Here is an 18,436-nt window from a genome sequence, read left to right as displayed (position 1 = left end):
CACATATTCGGTTTGGATATTTTACAAACATAATTGTTAAAGGTAATTCTTAACGTATAGGTTTCTGACTAAACATGGGTCAAGATGGCATTTTCATGGTGTGCCTACGTTCCTTTACTTGCAAATCAATTTTATACGAACAAGCAACTATTAATCATGTTATATTCAAAAACTCTATTTTACATATTCTTTTGACTTTTAATAAGATTCTTAATTTCTACCAAAAGAAACAATGGGATTCCATTCAGAGCAAATTGAATAGCGCCGGGGCGGAGCTCCCGGAGCTGTTCATATCAGTTTGCTGTTATGTCTTAGAATGCCGGTTCTCACAATGCTGTTTCCGCCGCGCTAAGGGTAGAAAACAGCATCATGTCAGTAGTTTTGTCGTATTTCTGCTCGCACCACAGGAGGAGTGCAAGAAGAAATCCTCTAGTTGGGTATAACATTGCGCTGAAAGGAATAGCTCCAGGAGCGCCTTCCCGGCACTATTCATTTCGTGCTGAATTGAATTGAGCCCAATGTCATCAATAAGAATATTAGTAAGAATTTATATTATTGAGTACTAACAGCATAAAACAAATACCGGTACATAATAACGTCACCTGGTTTAAGGGTGAGAGCTGTATGAAGAAAGCCAGCTCAGGAAAGAATGAGTGGTGACTGGATCCCTTTTACTGTGATGGTTTATTGTGATCAGTCCTTTTAATATTCTCCACCCTATGATTGCACCAAGTCTGTAATTAAAAAATTGGGGATCTTTACTGTCGACTGCCTGGTACATTACAGTGTCAGTGGAAGACACTGTAAGGTAGAATTTTGTATGCAGATACAGCTGCAGTCACACCTAGATATACATATGCAGCATATTATTTGAATCAGTGTGGACTGCTTGTGAGGCCCATACACACTAGCCGATTCTGGGCTCAAAGTAGCTCACTTTTGGCGTTTTGAGCTCAAGCTCGGCCAGTGTGTATGGCCGGGCGATGAGCGCTGATGAGCACTCCCGCATCATCGCTGGCCGCCGCTGCCCTTCGGGCTGTTTGAACAGCCGAGTGAAGCACTTTCCACAGTCTTCTACTGTGGATAGTGCTTCACCTTCACCCGTGGCCATCGTCGGGCACTGAGCTATTTTTCTGCCAGCGATGTTCACATCATCGCTGTGCATACACGCTGGGTAAAAACGCCCAGTGTGTATGTACCTTTAGGCCAGATACACACCAGGACCACATTGGTATATCTTATTTCCTGGCAAATCGGAATAACATATCATCCGGATCGTGCAGTGTGTACCCATTGGTCGTTTACAATATTTTCTGGTTGTCTGTGCAGAACAGTAAAGTAAACCATATCAAAGCCCTAATGACTTTGGATTGTTAATGTTAGAAAGCATTAAAACATGGTTGATCAAAGTAAGCAATATTTTACAGTTGTAATATAATAAGTAGGATTAAAAAAAAAATTTCATTAAAACATTAATGGAAAAAAAAGCCTGTGCTGGATGCTTGCAGTCTTGGCAGTGGCCTTCCACTGGATAATAGATGCAGGTGTTGGGAAATCAATGTAGCCTCAATGTGGAGGTTTCCCCCTTGACATTCTTCATCACTGCAGTACGTGAGCTGCTCAAGTTTTGGTGCTTCAGCTTGTATTGGCTCACTTATTTACGAGTCTTCTCCTCTCCTTATTGGCCAATCCATGTAAGGAGCGTCTATTTGGCAAGAGCACAGCGCAGTTTGATTACCCGAAGTGTGTCCTTATGTTTTAATAGTTTTTTTTAGGGGCCTATTTTTTTTTTGTCGCTAATCTGTATGTGAGGGGTGTGGTATAAATAGTCAACATTCAGAATGTCGACAGTCAGTGTCAACATTAACAATGGAAGCCAAAATCTAAATCCATCTGTTAACATTCTGTCATTACTGACATGTTCAGAATGTCGACCTCCCATAAATATCAACAATCTTAATGTTGACATTTCTTTGTTAATATTCTGAACGTATACCATTTGTAGTGTTTCTGCTAGGATGTGGGCAGGGCACAGGGATTGCAGAGGCAGTGCATTTGCATGAAATGGGGCGTGGCTGGCCGGGGAGGGGGCATGTCGACCGAGACATTGTAGATCTATAGTTTAGATCCTATGGCTACAGCCCTGCTGGCAGGAAGGAGTGTGACTTCCAGGAAGCTGGTCCCAGGCGCCACCCACCTCCGTTACTCACCACTCATGCTGACGGTTAGCGTCGTCATGGACATCGATTACAGTCCTCAAGGACCAGTTTGTCTCTGCTCGCCAGTGCATCTGGTGAGTGACTGTTTTGGGCTTAATATGAATGTCCTCCCTTATAATAATAATAATAGTAATAATAATAATATGAATTGGCAGTGCTACTGGAATGTCTTCCCTTATAATATTATGAATTTGGGGACACGACCGTGTGGCCTACTATGAGTATGGGTGCAGCACCGTTTGGCCCTTGATGAATTGATCAGGCACCTAAAGTTATTAAGATGGTCGCTAGATTTTACATAAAATTGGCGACCAATGGCATGCAGTCTGGATTTTTTCTTTTGCTATAACTGTATGTGAAAATAGGAGAAAAAACCTTGTGGAAAAAAAAGATATGCAAATTAATCGACCAACATTGTAAACACATGATGCTGAGTCAGGACAATGACATGAGGCTGCTTCTTTAACCACATTGGTCAAAACTATTTACCAGGCAATTAAAGAATTCTATATTACCAACTGACCGCACATCACTGTATATATTATTCATGGAAAATTATCATTGGACTTTAGCAGCATTAGACCATATAAATAAAATACTCTGCTGGTTTCTAAACATTAGGGATAGCTTCTGTAGAGCTCATTATCTTCCCTAGTGGCATAAAAGGTTATGCTGCATCCCACAATTGACTGACGGCTCACGTCCCAACATGACCTCTTCCAACTAGTACAAATGCTCTGCACCCCTGAGCTTCCCATTTGATTTACGTGTGCAGTCTGTTGTGAAGTAATTAATGAGAAGTTGTTTTTTTCTTTTTCTTTTTTCTTTAACACCAGTTAATTAATTTGGCACAGTTAACTGTAATAGTAAGTAAGTGAGAAGTTCAGGAGCAGAGCATTGTTGTACCCACAGGTCATGGAAGTGTTGAAAAGGTTGATAAATTATGGATGCAGGCGAGCAGGAGCGGTGTCTGTCAGCACATGCTTCTATTTTTGAGTTGGGCAAATAATTAACTGGATAAATGTTTTGAGCAACTGCACACCTGTTACATATTTAATTTAATGTATGCAGTATACACAAGTTATCACTCAGCATAAAATAAAAGTTGCACGAACCTGAAGAGACATTTTGTACCATTTAAAATGTCATATTTAACAACTTTGTCTTTGGCATGTGCCCTTATGAGTGTATTAATTAATGTTCTCAGAAACTGTTCCATCTCCCCTAATAAAAAGAAAACAAGAACACTTGTTTCTCTATCGTCCTAGTGGATGCTGGGGTTCCTGAAAGGACCATGGGGAATAGCGGCTCCGCAGGAGACAGGGCACAAAAAGTAAAGCTTTAGGATCAGGTGGTGTGCACTGGCTCCTCCCCCTATGACCCTCCTCCAAGCCAGTTAGATTTTTGTGCCCGGCCGAGAAGGGTGCAATCTAGGTGGCTCTCCTAAAGAGCTGCTTAGGAAAGTTTAGCTTAGGTTTTTTATTTTACAGTGAGTCCTGCTGGCAACAGGATCACTGCAACGAGGGACTTAGGGGAGAAGAAGTGAACTCACCTGCGTGCAGGATGGATTGGCTTCTTGGCTACTGGACATCAGCTCCAGAGGGACGATCACAGGTACAGCCTGGATGGTCACCGGAGCCGCGCCGCCGGCCCCCTTGCAGATGCTGAAGTAAGAAGAGGTCCAGAATCGGCGGCAGAAGACTCCTCAGTCTTCTAAAGGTAGCGCACAGCACTGCAGCTGTGCGCCATTTTCCTCTCAGCACACTTCACACGGCAGTCACTGAGGGTGCAGGGCGCTGGGAGGGGGGCGCCCTGGGAGGCAAATGAATACCTAATTTGGCTAAAAATACCTCACATATAGCCTCCGGAGGCTATATGGAGATATTTAACCCCTGCCAGAATCCGTTAAGAGCGGGAGACGAGGCCGCCGAAAAAGGGGCGGGGCCTATCTCCTCAGCACACAGCGCCATTTTCCCTCACAGAAAGGCTGGAGGGAAGGCTCCCAGGCTCTCCCCTGCACTGCACTACAGAAACAGGGTTAAAACAGAGAGGGGGGGCACTAATTTGGCGATATGCTTATATATATATAAGATGCTATAAGGGAAAACACTTATATAAGGTTGTCCCTATATAATTATAGAGTTTTGGTGTGTGCTGGCAAACTCTCCCTCTGTCTCTCCAAAGGGCTAGTGGGTCCTGTCCTCTATCAGAGCATTCCCTGTGTGTGTGCTGTGTGTCGGTACGTGTGTGTCGACAGGTAGGAGGACGATGTTGGTGAGGAGGCGGAGCAATTGCCTGTAATGGTGATGTCACTCTCTAGGGAGTCGACACCGGAATGGATGGCTTATTTAGGAAATTACGTGATAATGTCAACACGCTGCAAGGTCGGTTGACGACATGAGACGGCCGACAAACAATTAGTACGGTCCAGACGTCTCAAAAACACCGTCAAGGGTTTTAAAACGCCCGTTTACTTTAGTCGGTCGACACAGACACAGACAGGGACACTGAATCCAGTGTCGACGGTGAATAAACAAACGTATTCCTTATTAGGGCCACACGTTAAAGGCAATGAAGGAGGTGTTACGTATTTCTGATACTACAAGTACCACAAAAGAGGGTATTATGTGGGATGTGAAAAAACTACCATAGTTTTTCCTGAATCAGATAAATTAAATAAAGTGTGTGATGATGCGTGGGTTCCCCCCGATAGAAAATTATGGGCGGTATACCCTTTCCCGCCAGAAGTTAGGGCGCGTTGGGAAACACCCTTTAAGGTGGATAAGGCGCTCACACGCTTATCAAAACAAGTGGCGGTACCGTCTATAGATAGGGCCGTCCTCAAGGACCAGCTGACAAGGCTGGAAAATATAATAAAAAGTATATACACACATACTGGTGTTATACTGCGGCCAGCGATCGCCTCAGCCTGGATGTGCAGAGCTAGGGTGGCTTGGTCGGATTCACTGACTAAAAATATTGATACCCTTGACAGGGACAGTATTTTATTGACTATAGAGCATTTCTATATATGCGAGATGCACAGAGGGATATTTGCACTCTGGCATCATGAATAAACGCGATGTCCATAACTGCCAGAAGATGTTATGGACACGACAGTGGTCAGGTGATGCAGATTCCAAACGGCACAGTATGGCCGTATACAGGAAGAGGACTTGTTTGGGGTCGGTCCATCGGACCTGGTGGTCACGGCAACTGCTGGAAAATCCACCGTTTTTTACCCTAAGTCACATCTCTGCAGAAAAAGACACCGTCTTTTCAGCCTCAGTCCTCTCGTCCCTATAAGATCATATCTGCCCAGGGATAGAGGAAAGGGAAGAAGACTGCAGCAGGCAGCCCATTCCCAGGAACAGAAGCGTTCCACCGCGTCTGACAAGTTCTCAGCATGGCGCTGAGACCGTACAGGACCCCTGGATCCTACAAGTAGTATCCCGGGGGTACAGATGGGAATGTCGAGACGTTTCCCCTTCGCAGGCTCCTGAAGTCTGCTTTACCAAGTCTCCCTCCGACAAGGAGGTAGTATGGGAAAAAATTCACAAGCTGTATTCCCAGCAGGTGATAATTAAATTACCCCTCCTACTACAGAAAAGGGGTATTATTCCACACTATATTGTGGTACTGAAGCCAGAAGGCTAGGTGAGACTTATTCTAAAAAATTTTTTTTGAACACTTACAAAGGTTCAAATTAAGATGAAGTCACTCAGAGCAGTGATAACGAACCAGGAATAAGGGGACTATATAGTGTCCCGGGACATCAGGGATGCTTACCTCTATGTCCCAAAATTTGCCCTTCTCACTAAGGGTACCTCAGGTTCGTGGTGCAGAACTGTCACTATCAGTTTCAGACGCTGCCGTTTGGATTGTCCACGGCACCCTGGGGTCTTTACCAAGGTAATGGCCGAATTGATGATTCTTCTTCGAAGAAAAGGCGTCTTAATTATCCCTTACTTGGACGATCTCCTGATAGGGGCATAGTCCAGGGAACAGTTGGAGGTCGGAGTAGCACTATCTCGGATACTGCTACAATCAGCACGGGTGGATTCTAAATATTCCAAAATCGCAGCTGATCCCGACGACACGTCTGCTGTGCCTAGGGATGATTCTGGACACAGTCCAGAAAAAGGTGTTTCTCCCGGAAGAGAAAGCCAGGGAGTTATCCGAGCAAGTCAGGAACCTCCTAAAAACAGTGCATCATTGCACAAGGGTCCTGGTAAAAATGGTGGCTTCCTACGAAGCAATTCCATTCGGCAGATTTCACGTAAGAACTTTTCAGTGGGATCTGCTGGACAAATGGTCCGGATCGCATCTTCAGATGCATCAGCGGATAACCCAATATCCAAGGACAAGGGTGTCTCTCCTGTGGTGGTTATAGAGTGCTCATCTTCTAGAGGGCAGCAGATTCGGCATTCAGGATTGGATGCTGGTAACCACGGAGCCCAGCCTGAGAGGCTGGGGAGCAGTCACACAAGGAAAAAATTTCCAGGGAGTGTGATCAAGTATGGAGACTTTTCTCCACATAAATATACTGGAGCTAAGGGTAAATTTATAATGCTCTAAGCTTAGCAAGACCTCTGCTTCAAGGTCAGCCGGTATTGATCCAGTGGGAAAAACATCACGGCAGTCGCCCACGTAAACAGACAGGGCGACACAAGAAGCAGGAGGGCAATGGCAGAAACTGCAAGGACTTTTCGCTGGGCGGAAAATCATGTGATAACACTGTCAGCAGTTTTTCATCCCGGGAATGGAAACTGGGAAGCAGACTTCCTCAGCACGACCTCCACCCGGGAGAGTGGAAACTTCATTGAGAAGTTTTTTCCACATGATTGTAGACCGTTGGGAAATACCAAAGGTGGACATGATGGCGTCCCGTCTGAACAAAAAACGGGACAGGTATTGCGCCAGGTCAAGAGACCCTCAGGCAATAGATGTGGACGTTCTGGTAACACCGTGGGTGTACCAGTCGGTGTATGTGTTCCCTCCTCTGCTTCTCATACCTAAGGTGCTGAGAATTATAAGACGTAGAGGAGTAAGAACTATACTCATGGCTCCGGATTGGCCAAGAAGGACTTGGTACCCGGAACTTCAAGAGATGCTTACAGAGGTCTTATGGCCTCTGCCGCTAAGAAGGGACTTGCTTCAGCAAGTACCATGTCTGTTCCAAGACTTACCGCAGCTGCGTTTGTCGGCATGGCGATGGAAAGCCGGATCCTAAGGGAAAAAAGGCATTCCGGAAGAGGTCATTCCTACCCTGGTCAAAGCCAGAAAGGAGGTGACCGCACAACATTATCACCACGTGTGGCGAAAATATGTTGCGTGGTGTGAGGCCAGGAAGGCCCACAAAGAAATTTCAACTCGGTCGTTTCCTGCATTTCCTGAAAACAGGAGTGTCTATGGGCCTCAAATTGGGGTCCATTAAGGTTCAAATTCGGCCCTGTAAATTTTCTTCCAGAAAGAATTGGCTTCAGTTCCTGAAGTCCAGAAGTTTGTCAAGGGAGTATTGCATATACAAACCCCTTTTTTTGTGCCTCCAGTGGCACTGTGGGATCTCAACGTAGTTCTGGGATTCCTCAAATCACATTGGTTTAAAACCAGTCAAATATGTGGATTTGAAGCATCTCACATAAAAAGTGACCATGCTCTTGGCCCTGGCCTGGACCAGGCGAGTGTCAAATTGGTGGTTTTTTCTCAAAAAAGCCCATATCTGTTTGTCCATTCGGACAGGGCAGAGCTGCGGACTCGTCCCCAGTTCTCTCCCTAAGGTGGTGTCAGTGTTTCACCTGAACCAGCTTATTGTGGTGCCTTGCACCTACTAGGGACTTGGAGGACTCCAAGTTGCTAGGAGTTGTCAGGGCCCTGAAAATATATGTTCCAGGACAGCTGGAGTCAGAAAATCTGACTCGCTGTTTATACTGTATGCACCCAACAAGTTGGGTGCGCCTGCTTCTAAGCAGGCGATTGCTCGTTGGATTTGTAACACAATTCAACTTGCACATTCTGAGGCAGGCCTGCCACAGTCTAAATCGGTTAAGGCCCATTCCACAAGGAAGGTGGGCTCATCTTGGGCGGCTGCCCGAGAGGTCTCGGCATTACAACTCTGCCGAGCAGCTACGTGGTCAGGGGAGAACACGTTTGTAAAATTCTACAAATTTGATATCCTGGCAAAAGAGGACCTGGAGTTCTCTCATTCGGTGCTGCAGAGTCATCCGCACTCTCCCGCCCGTTTGGGAGCTTTGGTATAATCCCCATGGTCCTTTCAGGAACCCCAGCATCCACTAGGACGATAGAGAAAATAAGAATTTACTTACCGATAATTCTATTTCTCGGAGTCCGTAGTGGATGCTGGGCGCCCATCCCAAGTGCGGATTATCTGCAATACTTGTACATAGTTACAAAAATCGGGTTATTATTGTTGTGAGCCATCTTTTCGGAGGCTCCGCTGTTATCATACTGTTAACTGGGTTTAGATCACAAGTTGTACGGTGTGATTGGTGTGGCTGGTATGAGTCTTACCCGGGATTCAAAATTCCTCCCTTATTGTGTACGCTCGTCCGGGCACAGTACCTAACTGGCTTGGAGGAGGGTCATAGGGGGAGGAGCCAGTGCACACCACCTGATCCTAAAGCTTTACTTTTTGTGCCCTGTCTCCTGCGGAGCCGCTATTCCCCATGGTCCTTTCAGGAACCCCAGCATCCACCACGGACTCCGAGAAATAGAATTATCGGTAAGTAAATTCTTATTTTTTCCAAATAATTTGTGACGGACCCCTGGAAGAACATTATTGCGTGTATCACTTATAAAGTTTTTGATTAATTCCCTTCCGAGCAATAGTTCTTTGGTGGGATCGGGGTTGCCTTGTATTTGCTGTGTTTAGCAGGATCCTGGCTTTTGCATATGGGGGGTGATTCCGAGTTGCTCGCTAGCTGCTTTTAGCAGCATTGCACACGCTAAGTCGCTGCCCTCTGGGAGTGTATCTTAGCTTAGCAGAAGTGCGAACGAAAGATTAGCACAATTGCGAATAGAAATTTCTTAGCAGTTTGAGTAGCTCCAGACTTACTCAGCCATTGCGACCAGCTCAGTCCTTTTCGTTCCTGGTTTGACGTCACAAACACACCCAGCGTTTGCCCAACCACTCCCACGATTCTCCAGCCACTCCTGCGTTTTGCAACTCGAACGCCTGCGTTTTTCCGCACAATCCCATAAAACGGACAGTTTCCGCCCAGAAACACCCACTTCCTGTCAATCACACTCCGATCAGCACAGCGATGAAAAAGCTTTGTTATGCCGTGAGTAAAATACCTAACTTTTGTGTAAAATGACTAAGCGCATGCGCTCTGCGAACCCTGCGCAGTAAGCGACTAATCGCAGTATAGCGAAAATCGGCAACGAGCGAACAACTCGGAATGACCCCCATGGCTGGGATCTTCTGTGCTGCGCAGCTATCTAGTTTAGAGGAAAGTACCAACCCAAGTATCATTATTATGAAGGTAGGGGTTGTAAAATTGAGCTTTCCTTAAGGCTGGTGATATACTTGTGCTTCAAGCGCCTAATTCAGCATGGATCAGTATTCAGACCTTTTGGGTAATTAAATCTGTGCAATATATGTTTTCATTAAGGTTTTTTATAGTAGTTTAGGTCATGAGATAGTAGAAGAATATATGTAAACTATGGCAGCAGGTTGGGTTAATTAAATAGCAGTGTAATGTCTGCATGTGGTATCTGGTAATTGCAGTGTAGTGGGTGACAGCATGATGAAGTAATTATTGTACTTTAGTTGAGGTGTCGGTGGCAGCTTGGGGTAATTTAAAATGACGACATAATATTTTGCCATACTCTTCTGCCGGTAGGGTAATTGATTGCAACACATGATTTCACAGTGTTCTCCAGCATCTAATGCACACATACTGTATCTCTAGATACAGATAGTTGCCTTGGTTTTTGCCATTTTCTCTTTATAGTAATTTGCCTAGGTGTTGGGAAGAGGTCTTCAATGTCATGCACAGGCTATTTCTATGAAAACTGTCAGAATTGTAAACACCATAATGGAGTGAATGGAACCCCCACTGAAGTTGCCAAGCAGGGTCCTGGCAAATAACTGGCACCTCTGCCAACCTTTGGTGCTGCTCGGCGAGATCGGGGGCATAATATGTTAGATATTTGAATACTTCATTAAAGGCATAATCACTGCAGTGTGAAAATAATCATAGGTTTTGTGAGAATGTAATATTTTATATAAAGTGTTGGTGTTATAAAGATGTATTGTCACTCACAGATGTGCTTATTGACCACTTTATGCAGAGCAGGAACAGGGGAGGTATGTGCACATGCTTGCATTTGCAATACGAGACTCCTCTATTGCCGAATCCTGTGGGTAAATGTGCATGCTGATGACTGCACCAGAAGGTGTAGCTTACTGTTGGGAGGGGAAAAATAATCATTAAATACTGTAACCATCTCCAGCTTGGTCGTCTGAGACAAAATTCAGTGGGAAAATTGGTCCTGCAAGAAACGTTCCATCTCCTCCCTGGCAAGCTAGCCACATTCAGCTCTGGGGGGTTTCTGACATCCTTGGGGAGTTGGTGGACCAGATAACGGTATATCTTCAAGTCTAGAAGAGGAACTACAGAGCCAATGGATAAGTGCTGGGGTTTGGCCTTATAGGGCTGCCAGTACAAAATCTGGAAATTGCTTAATGCCAAGTTAAAACCAGCCAATAAAAATGCAGAAACTTAACTAAACCATCATAGTTTATTTTTAGTTCACAATCTAATCAAGTTGATTTATCTTTATAGAATAAGCCTTTACTCAATCTGTCCTCATTGTTCTGTGGAGTATAATAGAATTTTTTTGGGACAAAGCAGTAGCCATTGGGGCAATGAGTGGACTACCCTCTTTGTTTTCCTGGAAGCGTGTTGTGTACCTCTCTTTCCAGAAAAATAAGTAGGCTGGTGTCACAATTAATAAAACCCTATTAAACCCATGCTAGCAGCAAACCTGTCAGACTGGCAGCTCTGGGACTGACCAATAAAATGATGAGATACTGTATGAAAAGTAATTTGCCTTTGTATGTATTGTGCTTCTGTGTTTTTTGTAGCATCATGGTTTTAGTTATGTCTTTTTATTTTTCTCTCCAGCTGTTTGGGGAAACTTTGTCAACATGAGGTAAGTTCACGACTGTTATTTTATTTAAATTGCAAATGCGCTACATAAATCCAATATAGACTGAAGGTGCATACACACGGTGTGATTTTACCTTAGATCTGGACTATATAGTCCATGCGCGGTTCCATGAGATCGACATCGCAATGAAATATAGTGGGTGCAGGCAGGCAGGCCAATACTGTCTATATCGGAGGCTCATGCCTTCGGCGTCAATATAGTCCGTGTCTGCTTCTGCACGGGTCAACCTGTGTGTATGCACCTTAATACAGGTTGAGTATCCCTTATCCAAAATGCTTGGGACCAGAGGTATTTTGGATATGGGATTTTTCCGTATTTTGGAATAATTGCATACAATAATGAGATATCATGGCGATGGGACCTAAATCTAAGCACAGAATGCATTTATGTTTCATATACACCTTATACACACAGCCTGAAGGTAATTGTAGCTAATATTTTTTATAACTTTGTGCATTAAACAAAGTGTCTACATTCACACAATTCATTTATGTTCCATATACACCTTATACACACAGCCTGAAGGTCATTTAATACAATATTTTTAATAACTGTATTAAACATAGTTTGTGTACATTGAGCCATCAAAAAACAAAGGTTTCACTATCTCACTCTCACACAAAAAAGTCCGTAATTCGGAATATTCCGTATTTCGGAATATTTGGATATGGAATACTCAACCTGTATTCATATTGAAACATACATTTAAACAGTCACTATGTTTGTAACAGAGATCTCAACAGTGTATTCTTTTCTTATAAATTTGTTTCATGTGTCAACTTTCTAATTAGATGCTAATTTATTTAATTAGAAGGAGAACGTTCTCCTTCTGTAAACTGTTTTTACCCCAACATTACTCCCCCGTGCATTTAAGTTTTATCCTACCACCCCTCCCCCCTTTCATATGAATGCATGCATTGTTCATTATGTCCCCATACTGTGCCACCATGATTTGCTTGTTTGATCGACAGCTCTCTGGTGCATGTAGTTTGATGAGATTGGTGGGTGTGAGAGATACAGTGGTGTTGAAGAAATCTAGGGCAGTTGAGCAATCAGACTTGTGTCCCCTGTGTAGGGCTTATCTGTACGGTTCAAGCACCAATGTAAAGACCAAAATGCTTCCTGCATTCACTGTATATTATATTTTGGGCAGGTGCTCAGCACATACCCAAGAACCTCACTTTCTAACATTGAATTTGTTAAAGGAAGGGGAGATAGATTTTTGAATCAGTGAAAAAGGGCAGAACCCATTAATCCACCAGCTGCAGATGTGCCTCCTTCATCCAATGCTACACTAGCACCTAAGGAGGGAGAGGCGTTTTATGGCTTTCACTAACCACGGGTTGTGTTATGCTTTGAAGGGGGTTTTACGGGAGGACTAGCCGTAATCCCATAACCCCCACTTCCACTTTTTTGCAGCCATTTTAAGTAGTGATAAAAAAAAAATTTATCAATTTGAGATGTAGTTCGGCTTTATTTGTATTTACTTGACTAAGTTCTACCACTAGTTTGTCGCTAAAAGAGGAGTTATTTTACTAGGCCTTTGTTATTGTAGAAACTTTGTTTACTAAGGGGGGCATTCAATTAGTAGCAAAATCGCAGGAATTTACCGCGATTGCCATTTGACATTTTCACGTCTTTTTTTTTTTTTTTTTGCCACAAAAACTGACTTTTTGCTGGTATGCGCACTCCCGTGATTCGCCCTATTCAAATACAAATTAGCCAAAACTGGTGGCAAAAGTAGAAAAATGGGTAAAACTGTCCGTACCCCCCAAAAAGGCTAAACTAACAACGGATAACAGTATAAAGTTTATTATTGGTTATAATAAACATTTCTGGAACTGAAATTTGTTCAAATGGCTGTTATATGCATTTTTTTTTTTTAAATGTAAAAAAAAAAAAAATAGGAAGCAATTTTTTTTAATCAAATAAATGCTAAAATTAAACTTGTATTAAGTTTTCTTGTTATTTTAAGTCGGTGAACTAAGGGGTCATTCTGACCTGATCGCACGCAGCAACTTTTTGCTGCCCGTGCGATCAGGTAGACGCCGCCTATGGAGGAGTGTTTTTTTGCATAGTAAGGCTGCTTTCGCTTGTGCAGCCCTGCTATGCAAAAAAAGTTTTGTGCAAAAGTAGACTAGGGCTAGACATACTTACCCTGTGCGATCACTTCAGCGTGGCAGATCCAGGAATTGACGTCAGACATCCGTCCCTCCAAACGCCTCGACACGCCTGCGTTCGGATCTTTGCTCCCAACTTAGAATCATCCCCACAGACTCCCCAAGCTATAACTTGCACTTTGCAAGAGGACAAGTGGAAATAGCACAGTCTTTTACGTACTACTACTACTACTAGACTGGACAACTGAGGTTGCAGACAATACAACTGGATAACATTAACTTGGGCTTGAAACCGGAATAAGAAACTGATGAACCACAATTTAAAAATGTAACTTTCTCACATTGTAAAAAGGTTTATACAAAACAGTGCTTTGCTGAGATCTTGCATTATCACCTCAAACACAGTTCAGTTTAATAGCAAAACACGTGAAAATAGAAATATTACACATGTACTTGAACATTTTCTCCCCTTTCACTTTGGGACTAGCTTTAATGAATGCAGCTCTAACATAGCTTTCGATCCCAATATTGTAGTAGCCTCATTGACGAACTGGGAGTTATTTCCCTCTTAGGGGTTTATTTACGAAGCGTCGGGTTGTAAAACTTGGCTCTTCTGACTGTGTTTATACTATTCATGGTAGTAAAGATTTGCGTAATAAGTTTGGCATTTATATATTTTGATTAATATCAGACTACCCTTTGTCCCTTAATTAAATAATTATCATATTCCTGAAGTTGCTAAATTAGCCTGCATTATGTACTGCTGCTACATTAGTTGTATGCTAATGATGTACCACAATCATTCTGTAATTTACATTCTGAGTTTCAGATACCTATACGGTAAAAATTTTTCTTGATTGAAGGTTTTATTATCATTTTATAGTAAAGGATGATGTTTGTTTTAAATGCTTCCAGAATGTAAATACTGTGCCTTTTGCTTGTAGCATTGTATTGTTTTGTTTTAGTACCTACTAACATCCTATTGCAGTAGGATGTTCTGTGAGGAGCCTGGGGTGCAAATGTATTAAGAGTACAGCATTGAGCCAGCTTGAATTCTTGTGGAGGATTACAGTGTTCAATAAGCAATAACTTTATAGTGAGGTAACTTGCGCCCTTCTAGCTGCAGCTCAGTCCCTGCTCACAAGAGCACCAAGTCTTGATCAGCGTATACACAAAAACAACAGAGGGCGGTCCTCAAGCGCTGTTCAAGTGTTTTGAGACTGGGCTGACAACCTAAAACCATATTTCCGATGCCACTGTATATTGATTCCTGGGTTAAATCTGCCAGTGGATTGTGTTTAATAGCTATATGGTACGGTTGTGTCTGTCCCATTTTTTTATTGTTTTGCTATTTGAATAAATAGTTTTTGTTTTTAATACGGTCCTTTACTGGCTTCATACATATGTGATAAGAGGCCTAAAGAAACCTTTTATGTGCTTCGCATCCTTTTGTTACAAGTAAGCACACATGTAAGTACTTATTCAAGTTTCATATCTATCACCACTTTGAGTGTTTATGGACAGGAAGAAGAACCTTTGAATTGGATTGGGACTATCCTCACATTCATCTCTTTCCTAGTGGGTGGAACGGTGTCCATATACAGTATTACACTATTATATGTTCATTTCTTTTTATGTGATCATCATCGGATAACGCATCATCGGACTCCATTGTGTAATCATCATACTGATGATCATCTATATTCTCCTATGGTATTGATCTAAGCACCTGAAAGCTCACTGTAGGCAACCAGAATGAGTGTTTTTGTTGATATACACTACTGTGACTGGGCAGCAGGGTTGGTGTAACGGTTATAGCATTCCTGCTTTACAGCATTCAGCACTTGGGTTCCATTCCCATGGCTGTTTGTACAAAATGTTATCTGATGAAAGTTTTTGTTTTTAATTATTTGGCTACCAAAACTGTAATAAAACATATAAGACCTTTTTTTTTTTTTCTTTTCATTCTACATTAGTATCCCTTTTAAATGAACCATTGTTATTGCATGTAATTTGGGTTTATGTTATACACTTCAGAAATGAGAAGTATGTTAACCTGATTTTCTCTTCTTCGGTTATGATTTACACCATGTCTATCTACTTACTTCCTCTCAGCAGGTCAATCCAGGAAACCGGAGGAGAACAGAAAATGGAAAAGAAAATAGAAGAGGTTTGTTAGTTTCTATGAAAAATAGCATTAATTTTGTAACTTTTCTATCTAACATAGAAATGTCAATTCCATCTTCTTTCTTTTGCAACAACAGCCCCATGGAGTGAATGTCCTTGCAATTTGCTATAACTTACATTGTATTTGTGTGTCATGTTGAGCAAAGCAAACTTAATTTAAAGTATATTGACTTTAAGTTTGTTTTCCTTTATAGCTGTTTATTTATTACCCCAAAACAAACTCACTCTTTGCCTCATAGTATACAGTAGTCCAGTACCATTTAGTTCATGATACAAATCTCCTTTGTAAACCTACAGTGTAGAGTCCTCATTATTTGAACTTATATCCAATAACTTTGTCAGTACTTTTAAAGGTCTACGTTTTTGTTGTATGGTATATTAGCAGGCCATTCAGTCAAGGTAATTACAGTAACCTTTTCATTAAAAGAGCATTTAAATGAGTACTAAGGGGGTTATTCAGAGTTGTTAGCAAACCAAAAAAGTTAGCGATTGGGCAAAACCATGTGCACTGCAGGTGGGGCAGATATAACATGTGCAGAGAGAGTTAGATTTGGGTGAGGTGTGTTCAAACTGAAATCTAAATTGCAGTGTAAAAATAAAGCAGCCAGTATTTACCCTGCACGAAACGATAAAGCTCACCCAAATCTAAATTTCTCTACACGTTACATCTGCCCCACCTTCACTACAGCATGGTTTTGCCCAATTGCTAACTTTTTTGATTTGCAAACAGCTCTGAATGACCCCTTAAATTCCTTTATGTGAAACTTTTGTGGGGGGGGGGTGTTATTTTTTTTGTTTAAGGTCCCGAAGGATCTCTACGATCACAGTTGCAGCAGTAAAACCTTTTTATTCATGTTTTGAGGAGTTGTTACTGGTTATGGATATAGGACTGGAAGTAAAGATTGTAAATGCAAGAGTCTTGCATGACATATTTGTGTGAAGTTAAGATGTGTAAATGAGTTTTAAATGTACTGACTACGGGTTCAGTATGAAAAGCCGGCAGTCAGGATGCCGGCGTTCAGTTTACAGACGCCGGCGGATAAGGGTGCGGCGGGTACCCTAACCTCCCTCCCCTAGTCCCTAACCCTCCCACTCCACAGCCTAAGCCTAACCTCCCATATCGGTGCCTAACCCTAACCTTCCAGTGGTGCCTAAACCTACTCCCAGCCCCAAACCCCCCCCCCCCACACACACACACACACACACACACCCACACCCACACCTTTACCTAAACCTAAGCCTCCCCCTTTAGTGCCTAACCCGAACACGCCGCCAGTGGTGCCTAACCCTAACCTCCCCCACCCCATACCCTAACACACCCGTAGTGTGCATAATCCTAACCAGTGCATACTTACCTTCGGGATCTGTTGGGATATCGTCGTTGGGATTCTGACCTCCTCGGGATGCTGACCTCCTCGGGATGCCGGCGTCTGTATTCTGTTGGCTGTCGGGATTGTGGCGTCTGCCGGAATCCCGTCAGCCAGGATCCTGAATGCATACCTTGAATACAAAGGAGTTATGAGGGGTGTAGTAGGGTATGCCGGCAGTTGGGCTCCCGGCGACCAGCATACCGGCGCTGGAATCCTGGCCGCCGGGATACCGACAGCTGGGCGAGCGCAAATGAGCCCCTTGCGGGCTCGCCACGCTGCGGGCACGGTAGCGCACCATGCTATCTATTCTCCCTCCAGGGGGGTCGTGGACCCCCAAGAGGAAGAAAAAGTGTCTGTATGCCGGCTGTCGGGATTCCGGCGCCGGTATACTGTGCGCCGGGATCCCGACAGTCGGCAAACTGAAGACCACCCGTCCTGAGAAGTGATGTCTAGCTGGGAGTGCTGTGTGTTATCATATGTAGTGTCTCCCCTGTCATACTGTTTTCAGCTTCATTTGGCCTGGTTTCTCTTACGTCCTAGAGGATGCTGGGGACTCCAAAAGGACCATGGGGTATAGACGGGATCCGCAGGAGACATGGGCACACTATAAGACTTTGAATGGGTGTGAACTGGCTCCTCCCTCTATGCCCCTCCTCCAGACCTCAGTTAGATTCTGTGCCCAGAGAGACTGGACACACACTAGGGGAGCTCTCCTGAGTTTCTCTGAAAATACTTTGTTAGTTTTTTTTTATTTTCAGTGAGACCTGCTGGCTACATGCTCCCTGCTTCGTGGGACTGAGGGGAGAGAAGCAGACCTACTTCTTCTGAGTTCAAAGGCTCTGCTTCTTAGGCTACTGGACACCATTAGCTCCAGAGGGTTCGATCACTTGGTGCGCCTAGCTGCTTGTTCCCGCGCCGTCAACCCCCTCACAGAGCCAGAAGAGCCACAGAGCCAAAGAAGTCGGGTGAGTATAAAGAAGATCAGAAGACTTCAGTGACGGCAGAAGACTTCAGTAATGAGGTACCGCGCAGCGGTCGCGCTGCGCGCCATGCTCCCACACACACTTCGGGCGGCACTTGCAGGGCGCAGGGGGAGCGCCCTGGGCAGCATGATTACTGAAGTTCAGCACTGACCAGAATAAGTGCCTAGGCACTAAATATAGCCCCCGCCAGTATAAATATTTTAAATTTGAGCGGGACTACAGCGCTTCGGTGAGGGGGCGTTGCTTAGTCCTCACAGCTTACCAGCGCCATTTTCTCTTCACAGGAACAGAGACGCTGGCCCGGACCTCCACTCTCCTGCACTAGTAACAGGGAGCAAAACGGGGGGGGGGGGGGGGGG

The 18,436-nt window shown here is 43.7% G+C and overlaps 1 protein-coding gene across 4 annotated transcripts in view; it reads left to right on the top strand.

Moving 5' to 3' along the window:
* Positions 1-18,436, top strand: part of UXS1 (UDP-glucuronate decarboxylase 1) — a 144,947-nt gene that overhangs the window by 12,590 nt on the left and 113,921 nt on the right. For 3 of the 4 annotated variants that reach the window (XM_063953800.1, XM_063953801.1, XM_063953798.1), the window contains exons 2-3: positions 11,372-11,399; positions 15,653-15,707. In XM_063953800.1, coding sequence (XP_063809870.1) covers positions 11,372-11,399; positions 15,653-15,707 — 83 coding nt within the window. The remainder of the gene's footprint in view (positions 1-11,371; positions 11,400-15,652; positions 15,708-18,436) is intronic. The other variant, XM_063953799.1, reaches the window with a different exon arrangement.

Source organism: Pseudophryne corroboree, chromosome 2 (assembly GCF_028390025.1).
Source record: "Pseudophryne corroboree isolate aPseCor3 chromosome 2, aPseCor3.hap2, whole genome shotgun sequence".
Taxonomy (NCBI): Eukaryota; Metazoa; Chordata; class Amphibia; order Anura; family Myobatrachidae; genus Pseudophryne; species Pseudophryne corroboree.
Note: the sequence above shows the minus strand (reverse complement) of the source record. Positions and strands in the feature narration are given on the sequence as shown.